The following is a 17,700-nucleotide window of genomic DNA, read 5'->3' on the forward strand; positions in this document are numbered from 1 at the left end:
GTTTTCCACTCAGTCATAAATTCAGTCTTAAGCTCAAGTTTTATACAGTACAAATAGAGATTATTTGCACTTTAATGCCTTTCAATGATGTCTGCCTACTAGTACTCTGCGCTGTCAGTGAAGAGGACCACTAAGAGCTGGCGTCACCCACTCAGGAAACCTACTGCACGGGCTGTACCCACTGCTGTCAAACAACAAGCTGTCAGCGATGATGGTGGGCACACACACACACACACACGCACTGTTCACACTGTGTACTGAAAGGTGTCCTTAAGTGTTAACCTTAAAAAGACAGTCATTGAGCTCACATGCACATACTATAAGCCAAGTCAATAAAAAATCAAGGACATTTCCTGTTGTGGTCGGTGCTGCGTTGTGGGTGCACCAGGCCAGAACCCATGATTCTTTACTTTCTGCTGGTTGCATCGCAGCGAGCCGAGAAACAGTTTCCATAACTCATCTTTTCTTGGTTTGTGTACCAGAACACAATTTAAAGCATTCTTAAAAACCCTGACTTTCTCCGTGTTGAAAGGTTGTGTAGCTATAAATAAAATAACCCCAGGAGGAATAGAGCTGGCTTTGTTGCCTAAATATAGTTAACACAAAACTTGTATTAAGTAATGTCCGGTAAAGTTTGTGTTCCCCTGCTGCGTAGCTTTATAACCATTGAACCATTCAACTCTGCGGTCCGCACTTCCTCTCCCCATTTTTCACATTTTATGTCCCCCCAAAATGATTCTTCTGACGTCAATGCAGCCATAAACCAAACAGATTTAACTCTCAGGCCTACCACAGTAAAATGAGCTTGTGATAGATACTCTATTTGTTTTCATGGTTTTAACAGAGCAAGAGGGGAGGGCCCTCAATTAACAACTGCTAATGCACACACACACACACACGGTCACATTCATCATGTCCGATGTTGTGAAAAAGGATGAATAATTCAGCAGCCATTTTGGTTGTTTTGTCCCTGAGTGAGAAATGACCATGAAATGTCCATGGCTGCAGAAGCCTAGTACATGATGATGGGAGCTCTTTATCATTTTGGGTAATTTCATAAACAGACATGTTTAGCAAATCAGCAAATCATCACCACTGTGGATGAGTCAATTCTGACTTAACAACAAGACCATTAATACTTCTGATGTTAATTGTGAGAATGATGCATGCTACGTTTGATTTCTATTCAGGTCACGTGATTGAATTAGAATTAGAATAGGCTTGATTTACAAATTGCCGGAGTAAGATGTGCACTCTGTTTTGCATGAATTATTATCTGGGCCAAAGTGAAAGAGGCACCAATTGAATAGATAAGTGATTGCAAGGTGGTAAGGCTTTGTTTTGTCTCCACTTAGAGCCCACTGAAGCAACCCTCGCCGATGAGGAGGAGCAGGAAATGGAAGCGTGGGCGAAGCCCCTCGTCTACCTGTGGCAGAACAGGAAGAGCTGCTTCACAGCAGAGAGGGAGTACAACGCTCATGCAGCATCAATGCAGCCACACTGTGCCGTGTGCACACTCTTCATGCCCTACTATCAGGTAAAATGGAGCTTAATTCTAACCAGTGCCAGTTGGTAGATATTTGTATCCATAATGCATTACATTCATTAGTGACTTTAGGTTTTGCAGACTCAAGCATAAACACTCTTTAAGATATGACGGTACCTCATTACAGCAGGAATCAATACTGGCAGATCACTTACAGTTGCACTCTTTCCTTTCACCCTTTAAGTGAAGTTTGCAGAGATTTTATTTCTCCTTCAGATGGGCTGATTTCAATTTTACCTCTGCTGGTCAGTGATTCTGATCCCATCTAGAGCACACGTCTCCTGTTTTTCACCCCCACTGTGGCAATATTTGCTGCCGCAATAACCTCATGTTTTCGGCAAAAGTTTGCCTCAAAGAGAGATACTCTCAACTTTTAAATTTGTGTTTCTTATTATATTTTCTTGTAGTTCAGGATAACAACTGAATATTAAAAGATCACTTGGTAACATCAGTAAACTCACAGTAATGTCATGTTTGTTGATGTCTGATTTGAAGTCTACAATAGAGAATAGGGACGGGCACGGATATCGATCATTCTAAATAACGTGGATATTCAACTACAGCTGTAGCTTATGGATTTTTTGTTTTGCCTGGTTAATAAAATATAATTCATCAGCTATATCAGTCACATATTGTTCATTAAAAGTGTATACTCATGTTAAAGTATGTAAAAAGTATAAATAAAAAAAAAACACGCCTGGCACAGCAGCGTAATTAATTAATAATTTAAATCTCCGTCAGGATCGGACAGGATCACATGGCTGTATTCTCCAGTGTGTGCGTAATGAACACTGCTTGGTGTAATTAATATCTGTGGCTGATTTGTCAGCGCCACATATAGTTATGTCTGAAGATTATAATAAATGAAAAGGCAGTATCATGATGTGAAGAGACGAGGGAAACAAAAGCTTGCCGTCTCTCAGTCCAACTTCATTTTACTGTGTCGGCAAATACACTGGTATTTCCTTGAGGAAGAGGAAGAGCGCTACTGTGTGTGTCCCTGTGTGAGTAACAATCAGAGACTCGCACGTTTTCAACTCGCCGATGTATACCAATCTTACTAATGCACCCTTTAAATAGCAGAGACAGAGTGCGGGTAAAAAAATAGCGCTGTGCCCTGCACTTTTTTTTTATAGTGAGGTTAACCGGATATCCGATTTCTTTTTTTATAGAATATTCAACTATTGATATGCCTTCAAATGCCTATCTCTAATAGAGAACCATGTGTATATAACACTGTTGCAGATACCAGACCCTTTCTTATTGTGAAAGCATAGCCTTATTTTCATTCATTCATTCAGAGAGGCATAAATATTCTGCAACTGCCTATGTTAATAATTAAATTACAGCTAAATTATTGCAGGTAAATAATACTTAAACTGAAAAAATAGCCTGTCGGCAATGAAGGGCAAGGAAGCACATGGTTTTCCTGCAAATAACTGTTGTTTTTCATTCAACAACCTCCTGTAATTTGCCACTGGCTAACATGCCTACCAAAAGAAAACCTTTTAATGTGAGGGAAGAGGGGAAATGTTCTTCTTACCTCCCTCTGTGATATTAAGAACATAAAAAATAACCAAAGAAATGTTTTAGGTTGATGACAAAGCTGAGGACAATACATCGAGCTCAGCTTTGGACACCTCCAAATCTTCATCTCCAGGGGAGGGCCCCACACGCCTCTGTAGAGGTCTGAGAAGGACCACGCCCCTGGTCCCAGAGATCTGCTTTTCTTTCCGGGAGCAGAACTGCCCCCCGACTCCCACTAACCCTCTGCTGCAGGAAGATGGCACCTCCCCTCTGCTCTACTGCCAGGGCTGTTGTCTGCAAGTTCATGCAAGTATGTACACAGAAGTGGAAAGTGCGTGTGTGCGTGCGTGTGTGCGTATGTGTGTGAGTGAGAGAGAGCCTGGTGCATCCTAAGGTCAATAGTGATGCTGTAAGGATAGTTTATAGTTCCCAAACTTTCACCACCTACCTCACCAGCCACATTGTTTGTTTCTACATGTTCCTCCTTGATGTCACTGTGAGAGGTTCAGCGGGTTTATGTCCTGACTCACTCCCTTTCAATGTTCCAGCCCCCTTCTGTTTCCCCTACTCCCCCTCTCTTTGTGGTTTGGAGTATTTTATTTCCCCCGTCAGCCCGATGAGGGTGAATCCTCCGACTTCACCGCACATACTTCCTGTCCAGAAGCCCCAAGCCAGTGTATCGAGCCCTCACACACGCTCTTAAAAACCCCCGGAGCCTCTCTGTTCCACGGGCCGCACAGACACGATACACAGAGCGTTTTCTCAATCCCTCATTCACACGTTTTAACAACCCGAGATCTCTTTCCCAATCCATACACATTTTTCCAGTATCTTGAGCTTTCAGCCCGTCTTTCACAGCGCAGACACGCACGCTTTTCTTCTCACACGCCATCCCCAGTCCACAGCTTTAAAATGACATTGCTTCTCCTAAAGACAGTTTCCATCCCTCATACTTTCTCGCCACTTGTGCTGATCCCTCCTCATTATTTCCTCTGGAGTGTCGTCGTGTCATGCATGGACTACACATGTATTTACTAGCCTTATGTGTGGGGGTACGGTAGTGGGGGAGTAGAAGATGAAGTGTGTGTCATTTGACACTGATGAAAAAGCCACAAGTTTGGTTTTGAGACCCAACAATAAGTACAAGTTAATGTTGCGTTCCCTCTGTGCTGTTATTTGAACTTGGGAAAGGAAAGGGAGGTGAGTTTAGATTTTATCTTTGGTTTGGTGATGGATTGTGGAGGAAAAGAACAGAGACATGCACACACATATACAGTGTTTCTCCCTCTTGCCTGTGTGTCTAAAACCCCTCGCCCATGGATGATAACCAGCTGCCAGCTTAGAAAAGAATCACATTTGTCTTACGTTTTAATACAAAATTGTTTTCAGTTCGAGGCCACAAGGATTTATTTTTTAAGAAGCATTTCTGCTGTTCTGCCACACCAAGCACACAGACCAGAACTATGCAGAACATCACTTTTTTTAGTGCCTGTTGTTTTTCATACTATCTGTTTTGCAGTGTCTGTCAGCAGTGTCATCTGGGCTACAAAGGGCTAGCTGCACAAGTGTCTGAAACGAGAGCACGCTGTCACGCCAGCGCCTGCCTGGCTGTCATGCAAAGCGCTCTTTGATGCGCAGATGAACACACAAACAGATCCGTTTATAAACAAAGATGCCGAGATGTACATCTTCCTCTTGTGTTCAGTGCATTTCTTGCTCGACCACAACTATTCGCTTACACACACTCACACACACACACACACACACATAGACAGAATTACCACAGAGCTCTCCATTTCCACTTAGTCTGCAATGCTGTGCTTTTCTGCATGTAACAATAACCATCTTTCTGTTGGAGATCTGTGGAAACAATGTGGGTGTAGCATTTTATTCTGTTCATTATAACTGATGATGGCGTTATCGTTTGCTGTCAAGTCTGCTGTTCACTGAGTGGTTCACTGATACCAGGCTACAAAGCTGTTCAGCACTATTTGAGTGAGAGTGAAGATTGTAACTTTGAGTTTTCATCAATCACTTCCTCCCTCAGGTTGCTACGGTGTTGCTGCGGATGACGTCAGGGAACAGTGGTCTTGCGATCGCTGTACGGAAGGAAGCTTTACAGCCGTAAGACCATTTTTCTCCTTGTTTGAAATCAGTATTTGCTCATTAGGAGAACGGCTATTGGAAACGGCCCTCATAAAAAGAGCGACACTTGCAGACCGACTCTGAATAACAAATTCATTTAATTGGACAACGTTCCCCTCAGACAAGAATGTCATAACAACATTAATAAATGGCCCATGTTTTAATCAATCGAGTTCTGACTATAACTGAGGCGTTGTTCATCCTTTATCTCATGTGAAGAGTGTTGCTAATGCGTATATCTCTTAAATGGAGAAACGTTCACAGAGAAGATGTTGCTCTTTGCATCTCATTTGTGGTATCATCACTTTGGATGCATTCATGGAGCAACGCCTGCTCAGATAGGCAACTCAAACTGCACTGATTCACACTTGACATGCGTCATTCTCCACAGTCACCCGACAAATACTTCCTCCCAATTTGGCGCTCTATTTAAGCTGCAAGATTTCCGGTCTCTCCCTCTGCTCCGTCATTGCCGCCACTGCCCTGCACCAGTACCGCGCTCATACTTTCAGCCCCAGCATCCACCTGCAGGCTCGGACGAGGGGGGGGGTTAAGATTTTGTCTCATCCATTCTCAAATTTCTGCGTGTAAAATAAATCTGTGATGAGGGATGAGGTCGGAGCCTCAACGCCAAACCAAAGCTGTGAACTACTGCTGCAATAAACATTTCAAACTATTACAAACATGAGTTGTCTCACTGAACTTTTGATTTCCTACAAATTTAATCTAGTACATCGCACAACGCTCTTGTTAAATGGAGGTGTTTAAATGTAAACAGGTGTAATAATCTTCTCTCTCTCTGACTCACTTGTCTCCGTTTATGTTTCCTCAGGAATGCTGTCTCTGTAACCTCAGAGGGGGAGCTCTGAAAAAAACCCAAAACGACAAGTGAGACAATCTTTTGTTCAGTCATTATCTCTTCACACTCAATCTCTCATCTCCAGAGCTCAGACGACTGAATCGTCTGTGCATCTTAATCATCGTAATGTATTAATTGTGTGTGTGTGTGCGCGTGCGTATGTGTATAGATGGGCCCACGTGATGTGTGCGGTAGCTCTGCCAGAGGCGAGGTTTAGCGACGAAGCCAAGAGAGGTCCCATTGACACCAGTAGGATCCCCATGCAGCGATATAAACTGGTGAGGAGACACACACACACACACACACACACACACACACACACACACACACACACACACACACACACACACACACACACACACACATAGAGATGCAGTGCTGGAATTCCCCAGGTCCTTGAGGACCGGCTCGGTCTAATTAATGAAGTGTTCACAGTTCTAATTAACAATGTGAGACGAACATGCCCGCAATCAAAGCTAGATAATTAACCACTGGTGGGTGGGAGTGGGGGCTTGTGTGCGTAGGGCTGTCGGTGTGTGGGTGTCTCTACATGTAAGGTTGTGCGTCTGTCTGCCGGTGTGTTTTTGCATGCATTTGTGCGTCTATTTTGTGTGTATATGTGTGTGTGTGTTTGCTTAATGAGAGAGCTGGAGAACGTCTCAGCAGACCTGACATGTTTCCACTATAGTTAGCTCTTTGCTGCAGGCACCATGATAGCTCAGCAGAAAGCAAAGTGTTGGAGGTGCATCCTGATACGAGATGAATAACAGAGATGAATTCCGCCTGTTTGTTTCCTGCTCACATTATTGTTTCTGCAATAAAAGTCACAACTTAAGCTTTTCAAGAAGCATTTAAGATTGGTCGGGGCGTAAGTTAAGACTACCTAAAACAGCCGACACACTATTGAAATGATGATATAAATGTCATATCCGAAGCTACAAATAAAAAAGCTTCCATTACAACATAAGTATGAACATATGTTGTATTTTATTGGCAATGTGTTGTTTATATAAAACTCTGTTGCCTGCCTCATTAGGTTCCACTTAGCTTGAACAATTACAGCTTAATAAGACAGCGCTGAAATAATCCTTCCTGAATAAACTTTGTTGTCTGTTCAGTTGTCTTACAGTTTACTGAAAAACAGTTCTTGCATTTAATTAGCGACAAATCAAAGAAATGAAGTTCCTGTGCGGTCAATGGTTTGAGCCTGTTAAACCAGTTACACACAAGCTTCTTTCTTGTATGCTTTCTGTCCCTTTCTCTCCCCTTATATGTCATCTAGCCATGAAATATAAGGAAGCATAAAATCCTAACCCTCAATAAATGGAGAACACTGTGATTCTAATAAATATTAGAAACACCTCCCAGTATCGAGCAATACGACTGCATCAAGTTTAATTAAGCTAGGTGTCCCTTTTAAATTGGAGTAAATGGTGCTTTCAGCATTTTAACACCAACGTCACACTTGACCATAATGTAACCAACTAATCTCCGCTCCTACGTGAGCATCTAAATGCAAACATTGGACCGCATGGGACAGTAACTTTTTGGACACAGTGACTTTACCACAGTGTATTTAAAGATTTATGGTTCATATCCGCTCATACCACACTGAAATTAAGCTCATTTGGATATGAAAGCACAAACCACAAAGTCAGTCTCCATATCCACAGGCCACAATCCAGAAACATGAAAATTGTAGACCTCATAAAGAGCCTCTGACATGACCCCATAAAGGCCACCATGTTCAGATACTTCCTTCCTCTAGCTTTTAAAAAGTGTTGAGTTTGTCACAGCGCCGGCCTTTTGCCACCGCAGATCACACTCTGGAAGACGTATCCGATGTGAAGATGTATCTATGACTGCGATCATTTTACCCGCCCTACATGAGAACACAAAATCTTTACTTCCCCCTGCCCATTTTTCATGAATCAACATGCTGACACAAGCACTTTGTTGATGTTGTTGATAATAAACAGATGGGCCTCTTCTAAGAAACCTCTTTGAGTTAGAGATTAAGGTAAAATATCCCAAAATGCACGCCATGCTTTCATAAATGATAAGCCCATACACACGTGCAGTAGTAGAAAAAATCCCATCTGTGGTATGATGACCCAGATAAGGAGCACTGTCTTACACCTGGTACAGAGAGGCGCATAGCACAGTGCAAGTCTCATGGCTAGTTTCGGACCAACACGTTACTTTCACACCCATGGCCCACGTTGTTCATGTAGCAACTTATGCTCATCTGTGCACCCATAGGTGCTTATTTCTTAAATTGAGATGTGGTCAGGCGCATTGTTAGCATCCTGAGGCAGCAAAAAGTTAGTGCGCCATTATCCAACAGAAACCAGGTCTAACGTATTGTGCAGTAGTTCCTTTATTTTTGGCTGACCACCGGGATCAGGCCTACACACCGGTTTGTATGTGACTGAGTGACTTAGTGAGTGAGTGGCTGAGTGAGTGACGGTACTTTCAGAGCTGTAGAGAGAGAGAGTTGGGACATCGCAATGGCGGATCATGGAGCATATTGGACCTCCACTGACGCGACCCTCTGTCTATACGGCTCTGGATACTTTGTTCAGGGAGTAGGCGGAGCTGCTCCTCCACTGCTTGTCCACTGTCCTCACCTACGTCCGTAGCGTGCACCTGCTTTCAAACACGTTATCATCGGCCTCGTAAGGACAGTCCTTGTAACACATTGCCCACAAAAGCGCACATTGACCTGAAGCGGTTAGCCACATACTAGGTTTTGACCTAGTCCTGTACATTATTGACATGTGGTTAAGATGCACCTACATAGGCTGGTTATAGATGAGCATTTGCTCTCATGCAGTCAAATGTAGTTGTTGATAGGTGAGAGGAATTGGAGACTGTGAGCTGTTTCCCACAAGATGAGGACATGCTCACTACAACCTTGGTCACCACTGGCCCGAGTGCGAAACGTCTAGTGTCCTTGATGTTCAGTACACAAAAATGTTAATTAACATTGGATCTATCAGTGCAACTTCACAGATTAAAACACACAACACAGACAAGTGTTGTGTGTTTTAATCACTGCTGTGCGCAGCATCTCTCTGATTGCTGAGATCTTCTCTGTGATCTGCGGTGGGACCGCTGCAGCAGATATCAATTCAAATAAAGTATAAAAATGTTTCATACAGTAGCCAATGTTTGCTCTGCGTGTACATGGGTACAATTTAAAGGAGAGAGAAAAAAGTAAAAGAAATGGCTAAAATCTTTTGTACAAAGAGCAATGTTAAGATGCCGGCACATCTGGCTTTTATAGGGAGTGAGGGAAGACACTCTTCATGAGTTAAATTCCTGCGACACCCAAAACACAGCTATGAAAATTTAAAAGACTTCATACCACCCTTTTGAGTATTGTGACTTACTTCCCGACCAGTTCATGCATCACTTAACAAGCAAGACGGCCACGCCTTAAATGTACTTGTGAGCCATGAGTTTAACCCTACAGATCATTTAAATAAGACTCTATAATTTAACTGACATTTAATCTGAGTGAGATTATAGATTGGTGCATCTTTTCTCTTATGTCCACTTTATCTTTTGTTACTTTGCTTCGTGAGCCACGTGTTCAGAAGCTCGCATTGGACCCGTTGCCCCCGCAGCAGCTCACTACATTCATAATTTACTATCGCACACGCACACACCCGTGCACACATATGCATTCATAATTTACTGTGGGAATGTTCTTAACGCATGGCTCAACACAGGCACCCAAAAACACCCTGGAGAAGACACTGGCATGGGAAAAAGTGGGTTAGGTTCTCACACACACCAACTCACACACATTTAATGTATAACGGACATATATTGACATATTTACACTCCTTTTTGTATTCATAAAAAATCCTAATAAATCCACATTAATACTCTTTAAAACACACAAACACTCCCTTGTACACACTCGGGGTGTGTTGCATGCCAGTCAGAATCTTGTCAAGCTGGCCTCAATAGGTGGACCAGACACTGTCGTCCATAATAGAGGAGGTATGGGAAAAAGCTTTCTGAAAATGTAGGCCAAGTTAGTCACCGAGAAAAGCGCTGAGTAAAAGTCCTTTCAGTTCAGAAATAGAGGCGCTGTAAAGCATTAGAGGCTTCATTAGTTTGAAAAAAAGGGATAAAGTTACAGAATATCATCACACGTTTAAAATGAAGCCTTTGGGTTACCTCGCTCGGAGGAAGGAGTCTTTGTGTACACAACACCTCCTGATCCTCAGCCGATATCTGAATTAAGAAGGCTAAGCTGCTAATTGTAAAGGTGAAGCCGGGCCTGCTGTAGAGGTTGACTTTAATAAATGCTGTCTAGGTTAACTCATGAGATCAGCTATTGGTTTTTCAAAGAAATGAGCAAAGGAGAGTGTTAGCTTCTAAGGGCAGAGAGTTTAAAGAAAGTTTAGCATTAGCACAGTATCACCTTCTTATCCACCTGTCACATGCTGTGCTTTTCTTCCTTGGAGAATATATACTCTATTTCCCTTTATATATGAGCCAGGGAATTAGAATATCTCAGGTCCTTTTTATTAGTAATGTAGCCTCTCAATACTCCCATGTATGCCGTTAAGACGCATTATGTTCCTCCGTGGATATCGTGAGATATTGATATGACAGTTTGCATGTCATCAGAGCCTTTTATAAGCTACAAGTCACATTTACAAACCAGCTAATTCCCAACTGAGCTTACTTACCGCTGAGGCACATGCTCTGCGGAGTTTATCTATATATAGACGTATTATCCGTCAACATGTATGGATATTTCAGTATGGATTCCCAGGAATTAGATTAATGAATAAATTACCTTCAGAGAAATGTACATAGGCGCCGCGAGAGAGAGAGAGAGAGGAAGACATGGCGAGGAAGCAGAGCGAGAAGGAGGGCGCAGATGGGTGTTTTTATGAGGAGGAGGGTGGAGGAAATGGAGTGAGATGGGAGGCTTGGCAAAGGGGTGAAAGAGGAATGGGGAGCGAGTCGGGTTATAATGGGAGGATGTCGTCATTCTTTTCCCTTTAGTGGAAGAGCGCAGTGTTTGTGGGAAAGGAGGGAAGGGGAGATGACACAGTGGAGGAAATGGATTTGATGGGCTGTTTGGTGCAGAAAAACCGAGGGACGGTCTTAAACATGTAGGTGTGTTTGTGGCAGTGAATGTGTGTAGCGTGTTACGCCCTCAGATGTGCAGTTGTGTACTGGCCACACACACACACAAAATAATCCCTAACACAGACCTCGCCGCACTGGTTTGTTGTGGAAACCTCATGATGTCATCTGATTGCTCTCATTTGAGGGTTTCCTTGTATTGTAGTGATGGAATAACATGTTTCTGTTGAGTACAACAACCGGGCTCCCTCCCCCTCTCCCTCTGCTCGTATTTTCCCTCCTATGTTTTGTTTACACCACCGTATCCAATAACAGTGCATTGAGTAGATTTCACATTACTCGGAGCGCATGATGGTTTCAAATTATGTTAGAGGTTCGTGGTGCAGCTGAGCGATGATTCACTCAGCAGCCTTTTGTCTTTAATTGCCCGCTGGTTTTCTTGAGCCCATATTCAAAATCTCTGAAGTGGAAATAAAGATTTCAAATTACTCAATTTTATTCCCTGTTCCAAAGGCTACGCTATTGAATAAGCTCAGACTTCCTTTACTGCAGAAAAGGCACTCAATAACAGTTGTAGTTTGCAATGGAAAGTGACAGGGAAGGATTGGAAGGAGGGAGAAGACGTGTCAGAAACTCTTTAAAGAGCAGCTCCAGTCATGTTTTAAGACGTATAAAATGGTCTGCTTGAAATAATAAATTGTGTCTGATATGTTTTTTTTCTGCAAAAAATGTTTAATTACCTGTAAAAATCCTCCCGAGGCATCTCCTCCTTCTCCCTCATAAAAAATTCCCCAGTCTGCATAGTCCCCGCCCCCTCCGTCATGAAAACGAAACGCTTATCTAGCATGAAATGTAGTAATTAGCAGTAGTAACGTTAACGTTAGTAGTCAGTAGTGAGTTTGCAAAAATTCTGATGACGGTTACAGCTGGCTTGCGCATTGCGAAGTGGTTGCCATAGGTTACACACAACGATATGCATAGCGTCACCCTGTCCATTAACGGGATTGGCTCCTTGCGTTTGTGAAGTCACAAACCTGCCAATCTAAAAAACGTGTTGTTCAGCCTGTCCTTGGTACACTGCAGTTTAAAAGCAGACAGGCCCAGCCATGGAGATGACTGCTCATGTTGTCCCTGATACATCTTGTAGAACATGAAAAACACCACATGGAGATGTTTACAAGGTTAAACACTAGATTTTTGCTGGAGGGGGGCTTTAATGTTTGTAATCAGCACACCACATTGTGTCCAAATGATCTATAAACTCTCTATACCCGCATACTTTACGTGCTGCCTTTGACATAGTATACATTTCAGGGTAAAGAATCTATACACATCTTTTGTTTGTTAATCATTATAAAACTTATAAAGAATGTTCTTTGGAAACCGGCAAACAAGGACAGCCTGTTTTGTTGCCCAGCAAACATTTCTCTTGACCTCCCTCCTCCTGCTGCTGAAAATATTGCTTAGAGAAGTTAATATTAATTCACTGCTGAAAATGGTCCCAAACGAATGAACTGTTTACTCCTGTTAGTAGATTGTTTGGTAGATATTATTTAGCTTTTATTAAAAATGAAACCATTTATCTGTGACCGGCTTTTAAAGATATCTGTCCGTATAAATAAAAATGGACGCCTCTTGTCAGTCAGTGTTTGGTGTTGATGTTTTTCCCATCTGTGTGTTCGCAGAGGTGCATCTATTGTCGTAAGCGCTGCGTGGGGAAGCGGCAGGCAGGTGCTTGTATCCAGTGCTCATGTGGCCGGTGTCCCACCTCCTTTCACGTGACCTGCGCCCATGCTGCCGGTGTGACCATGGAGCCAGACGATTGGCCGTATGTGGTGTCAATCACCTGCCACAGACACCAATCACGGAGTTCGTCAGCTGTAAGTAACGAAACAGGTGTCTGTTGTGAAACATACCAGCTCAGTTGGAATGGACGGTTGGCGGTAGAAGTTGGCAAATGAAAGTTGGTCAAAATAAATGTTAGTAGAAGAGTGAAAATTTATTGAATTTAGAATAGAAATATTAACATATCTTAAAAATAGTAATACAATTTCTAATTTCTTTCTGTGTATACCAGAAGCAGCGAGCGTGCCAAGCGTCCATCTCAAGGGGGCAGACGGTGATCTCCAAACACAAGAACCTGCGCTACTACAGCTCAAAGGTCACCCAGATCACCTCCCAGATGTTCTACGAGGTCATGTTTGATGACGGCTCCTTCTCCAACGATACCTACCCCGAGGACATAGTGGTGAGGATGTGTTTAATTAGAGCCGCGCTCAATAGGTCATCTCCCAGCTGTGAGAGGTCATATCTGATTTGAAAAAAAATGAGCTGGACGATTATTTGTTCTCAAATGGTTGTGAAATCTCTCGCTATAAACCTTTCGGTAAATACCATGAGACGGCATTGATTTCTGTAAAAGGCCATACAAATTAGAACGGAGCAGAAACGGCATAAAATCAATGACGTGTCTCGATTAGTTCTAATTACTGTTTGTTTAAGATGATGTTTAAGATAATGATATGATAATGACCAAGTCTCACTTAGTGAGCTTTATGCTGTTAAAGAGGAAGTAGCTGTGACAGACATAAAACCACACTATAACTTTTGTATTAGTGGGGACATCCCACTTACATTTACAGCCTTAATAGACCCAGTTGTTCACCACTTAAACTATTACACTAAAATCTGGAATATAAGACGCAGTCTGTTTTTGGGGGTATCCCAGAGGGGAAAAGATTTTCTACCTATTTATGAATAAAAAAAAATGAATATAAGTTATTTCAATTTATTTTCATTTAAAACACATTCTAAACACCATTCTACCATCTGTTTTTTCACCATGTCGAGTTTGCAATCCTGCTAGCTCCCGGTGCTGTAGCTAACAGTAGCTGGCAGCCTACAGTAATGTTGATTGTTGTGAGGGTGGCGGCTGCAATGGCGATCATGACGGTGCATGTCCGTGACAAAGCGTTAGCAACAATCAAGTTAGTTTTCCGCTTAAAACAGCGAGGAAAACAGCACTCCAGCATGTTGTAACTAGGAGACGTTGTAGAGGCTTGGACCCCGAAGCGGTTTAATGCAGAGATGTGACGTCGACACTTAACAACTGGATAGCGCCATCGTCTGGGTAAAATACCGTAACACAATAACATACCTCTCCCTGCATTTTATACTGGTATATTGGTTGCAGCGGTATATAGGACGCAGCCCACTTTTTATGAAAAAAAAAGTATTAAAAGTGCGAATTTTTACGGTACTTAAAAAAACACACCCTTAAATGTAGCAATTATATGATATGAATTCCTTTTGTATTGTTTCTTGCAGCATGTGTATAACTTAATGTTAAAGCCTGGGCATCAGCTTAATAACAGAGTGGATTTAGCTTGCATGTTTGTTTGAGGTTCCAATAAACATCAACTAAATACTCGATGTGAGTTTATCACTATGTACCACAAATTTGTTTTCAGCTCAGTCGACTGAATCGAATCTGAACATGAAATTGGCGTCAGACTAAAAGCAGCTCATATCAACATCAAAGCACTCACTTTGAAGGACTTTTTCAAATGTTTTGAAGACATTTTCACACATTCAGGCACTTACCTGGACAAACCTTTATCCTCGTGTGTTTTTAGAGCAGAGATTGTGTGAATTTGGGCCCTCCTGAGGTCGGGGAAGCTGTGCAGGTGAAATGGCCCGATGGGCTGTTCTATGGTGCCAAATACCTGGGATCTAACGTCTCCTACATGTACCAGGTACACACACACACACGCACTGTATCATAGATACACATAATCTTAACAAATGGAATGGACAAAGAGATGTATGACCTAGTTTTGCAGATTTAATCTTTGTTGAATTGACTCAGTTGTAGGTCAAAGCGAAACAGCAGTAAACTTGTTGAACTAAACATCCGAATCAGCGTGACTTCTCTGACGTAGTTAGGGTCCCCAGGTGTATGTACAGGAAAGTGGAGGGTGAGAAAAAAGAAGAAGGCACTTGAGACGGATTTAGGGAGGTGCTAAAGTCATGGTGACTAACGAGGAGGAGTGGGCGCTGAGACGGAGGATGAATAGAGAGAGATACAGGAAGCAAAAGCTTTTGTCGACAGAGTGGAAGCAGATGGGTGGAGGAAAGAGAGAGGGAGAAAGCAAGAAGAGGAGGATGAGAGGAGGTGACAATCTGCATTATTCAAACTCACTGAAATATTCACTAAGCTAAGAGTCATGCGGTTTCCACTTAAAGCTTTATTTAGTAGAGCGGGGCGTCAACCATTAGTTATGCACAGATGCATCTGTGACGCACACGCTCGGTTTAAGAGAGGTCATATTTAAGGAGATAGGCTGAACAAGAACTTTCCATTGTCAAGGTGTGTTTGGACAGGAAGTAGTTTCAGGTCATGTTTTACTTCAGGGTCTACACGGACCTCAAAGACTTGAGTTCCGTGAGCAGAAGCGGCTGTTACATGAGGAATGATTTTATTTTAATAATTCGCACTTCCTGGTTAGAGCTCTTTTTAGATGTCTGTTTAATTATTTAAATTTGCCAAAAATGTTTTTTGTATTTGCATCTTCACCACAAAGATCCTTATTTTTGACTGTTCACTTATAGCATCTCTAAAAGCTCCTGTGAGGAGTTTTTAGCTGGTTATGAAACAGACATTCTGATGACTCTATATGAGCTACAAAAGCAAACCAGACCATCAGCGACAAGATCGATTATTTCCATATAGTTATTTTTAATGCCTGAACTCGTTGGTGTTGTGCAGGTGACAGACGAAGTGATTAACTGCACGCCGCCTTTGTTTACATTTTCCACGGCAAACATTTAAAGTGACTGATTTTTTGTTAAAAACCACCACTTAAGCATTTAGAGGACAAAATCAGCAGGTACGGCTTTGTCCACAGGGGGCGCCAAATCAACACAAACGTTTTTCACAGGTTTCAACAGATTATGTAATGTGAATAAATGTGTAGATTAAATATTGTGTTTTGAAAAGTCGTGAGTCGAAAATTGTACCCTTAAATCTGTATGCATGGGTGAAAATTAAGCAAATTAAATAGCAATGCATGTGTTCAACAACTTCATAAATAACTGTGAAATGTTCCTGCTTGTTCAGGTGGAGTTTGAGGACGGGTCCCAGGTGCTGGCAAAAAGAGAAGATGTCTATACTCTAGATGAAGACCTGCCTAAAAAGGTGAAGCGTAGACTTGTAAGTATTAGACTTACTGGGAAACACGTAAAACTTTAAACCATAAAAGTTTGATTCAGTAGCAGTAATAAAGTAAAAAAATATTTCACTATCTGAAATGTTTTATTGTTTTCTCATTTGTGTTTTCTCCTCTTCTCTCGTTCTCTAGTCTACAGCCTCAAGCATGCGTTTCCAGGACGCCTTCTTCACCACTCAGGGGGAGAGGAAACGGCAGAGAACACCCAATTCACGCTTCCAGAAAGACTATGTGGCCCTGCCAGGCCTCCGTACAACTGCCAAAAGCACATGGGAGCAGCGCAGCCACAAAGGGAAATGAAGTCATGGGAGGAGGAATCGATGACAAATGAATGCACTGAATGAACAGATGATGGAGAGGGGAGCTTGTTAGAGTGTGTGTGAGTGTGTGCGTGTGCGATCGAGTGGCTGTGTGAATGTTTTTTGGGTGTATTTCCACTTTAACTATTGTCCACACAACTTCCCTGTGAACCGATCAGAGGACACAACGGAGAAATGGGTGACGTGTGTCTGATGAATGCTAACTCTGAGTGTGCTTGTACATGATACATCACGGTTGGCGATTGGGTGATGTAACAGGCTGGAGTAGACTTCTGATTGGACAAATGGACTCTTACAGAACGGGTAAACGGAGGGCATTGTCGCCTCAGTTGCCTCGGGCTTTCACATCCGTCAGGGAAAAATAAACGTGACCGACATTTGTCACATCACCCTTTTTGAAATGAACAAGAACTTTTTTCTTTGTACATTAAAAAAATTCACAGGTGAGATTTTTCTAAATAGCTTGCCTCTGGTAGCTTTTTTGGGGGTCTGATATTTCCAGTTTTGATTTTGAATATTTATGCACTTTGCTTGTAGTATTTCCCTCATGTCTTACTGTTTCTCCCGCATGTTAAACACTGTCTCCTAACTGCTTCTGCTGGGCCCAATCCAAGCGCACTCCTATGGCTTCCTCTCTGCGCTGCTTTTGAATCTGTACGGACAACATATATTATATGTATTAAGTAATTGACACTGAAAATGAGTTACTGCTGAATAAAAACAAACAAAAAAAAAGACCAAACGTTCACGAGTCCCTGAGGTGAAAGACGCAGACAGGAAGCCGTGCCTGTGTGTTGGATTGTGCTCCCTGTTAATGTGAAATGCTACTGTTGCTCTGTTGAATGAAACACATTGTTGAAATTATTTAAAATTTGTATTTATTTTTGGCTTGCTATAGTTAAACTATTGCTAACTGCTGTAAGGAAAACAATAAAAAATTACATATTTGTTTTTTCT

At 42.2% G+C, this 17,700-nt stretch overlaps 1 protein-coding gene across 6 annotated transcripts in view; it reads left to right on the plus strand.

Annotated features, from left to right (window-relative positions):
• kdm4c (lysine (K)-specific demethylase 4C) overlaps positions 1–17,700 on the plus strand; it is a 30,787-nt gene extending 13,087 nt beyond the window's left edge. For 3 of the 6 annotated variants that reach the window (XM_069665530.1, XM_069665533.1, XM_069665531.1), the window contains exons 12-22: positions 103–214; positions 1,356–1,537; positions 3,140–3,383; positions 5,121–5,197; positions 6,051–6,106; positions 6,247–6,355; positions 12,881–13,075; positions 13,273–13,443; positions 14,831–14,950; positions 16,315–16,407; positions 16,556–17,700. In XM_069665530.1, the coding sequence (XP_069521631.1) occupies positions 103–214; positions 1,356–1,537; positions 3,140–3,383; positions 5,121–5,197; positions 6,051–6,106; positions 6,247–6,355; positions 12,881–13,075; positions 13,273–13,443; positions 14,831–14,950; positions 16,315–16,407; positions 16,556–16,723 (1,527 nt within the window). In that variant the 3' untranslated portion in view covers positions 16,724–17,700. Of the gene's footprint in view, positions 1–102; positions 215–1,355; positions 1,538–3,139; positions 3,384–5,120; positions 5,198–6,050; positions 6,107–6,246; positions 6,356–12,880; positions 13,076–13,272; positions 13,444–14,830; positions 14,951–16,314; positions 16,408–16,555 lie in introns of those variants that run through there. The other 3 variants (XM_069665534.1, XM_069665532.1, XM_069665535.1) reach the window with 3 other exon arrangements.

This window comes from Semicossyphus pulcher, unplaced genomic scaffold (genome assembly GCF_022749685.1).
Source record: "Semicossyphus pulcher isolate SPU_LCO1_2020_fin unplaced genomic scaffold, fSemPul1.0.p SCAF_17, whole genome shotgun sequence".
In the NCBI taxonomy this organism is placed as follows: Eukaryota; Metazoa; Chordata; class Actinopteri; order Labriformes; family Labridae; genus Semicossyphus; species Semicossyphus pulcher.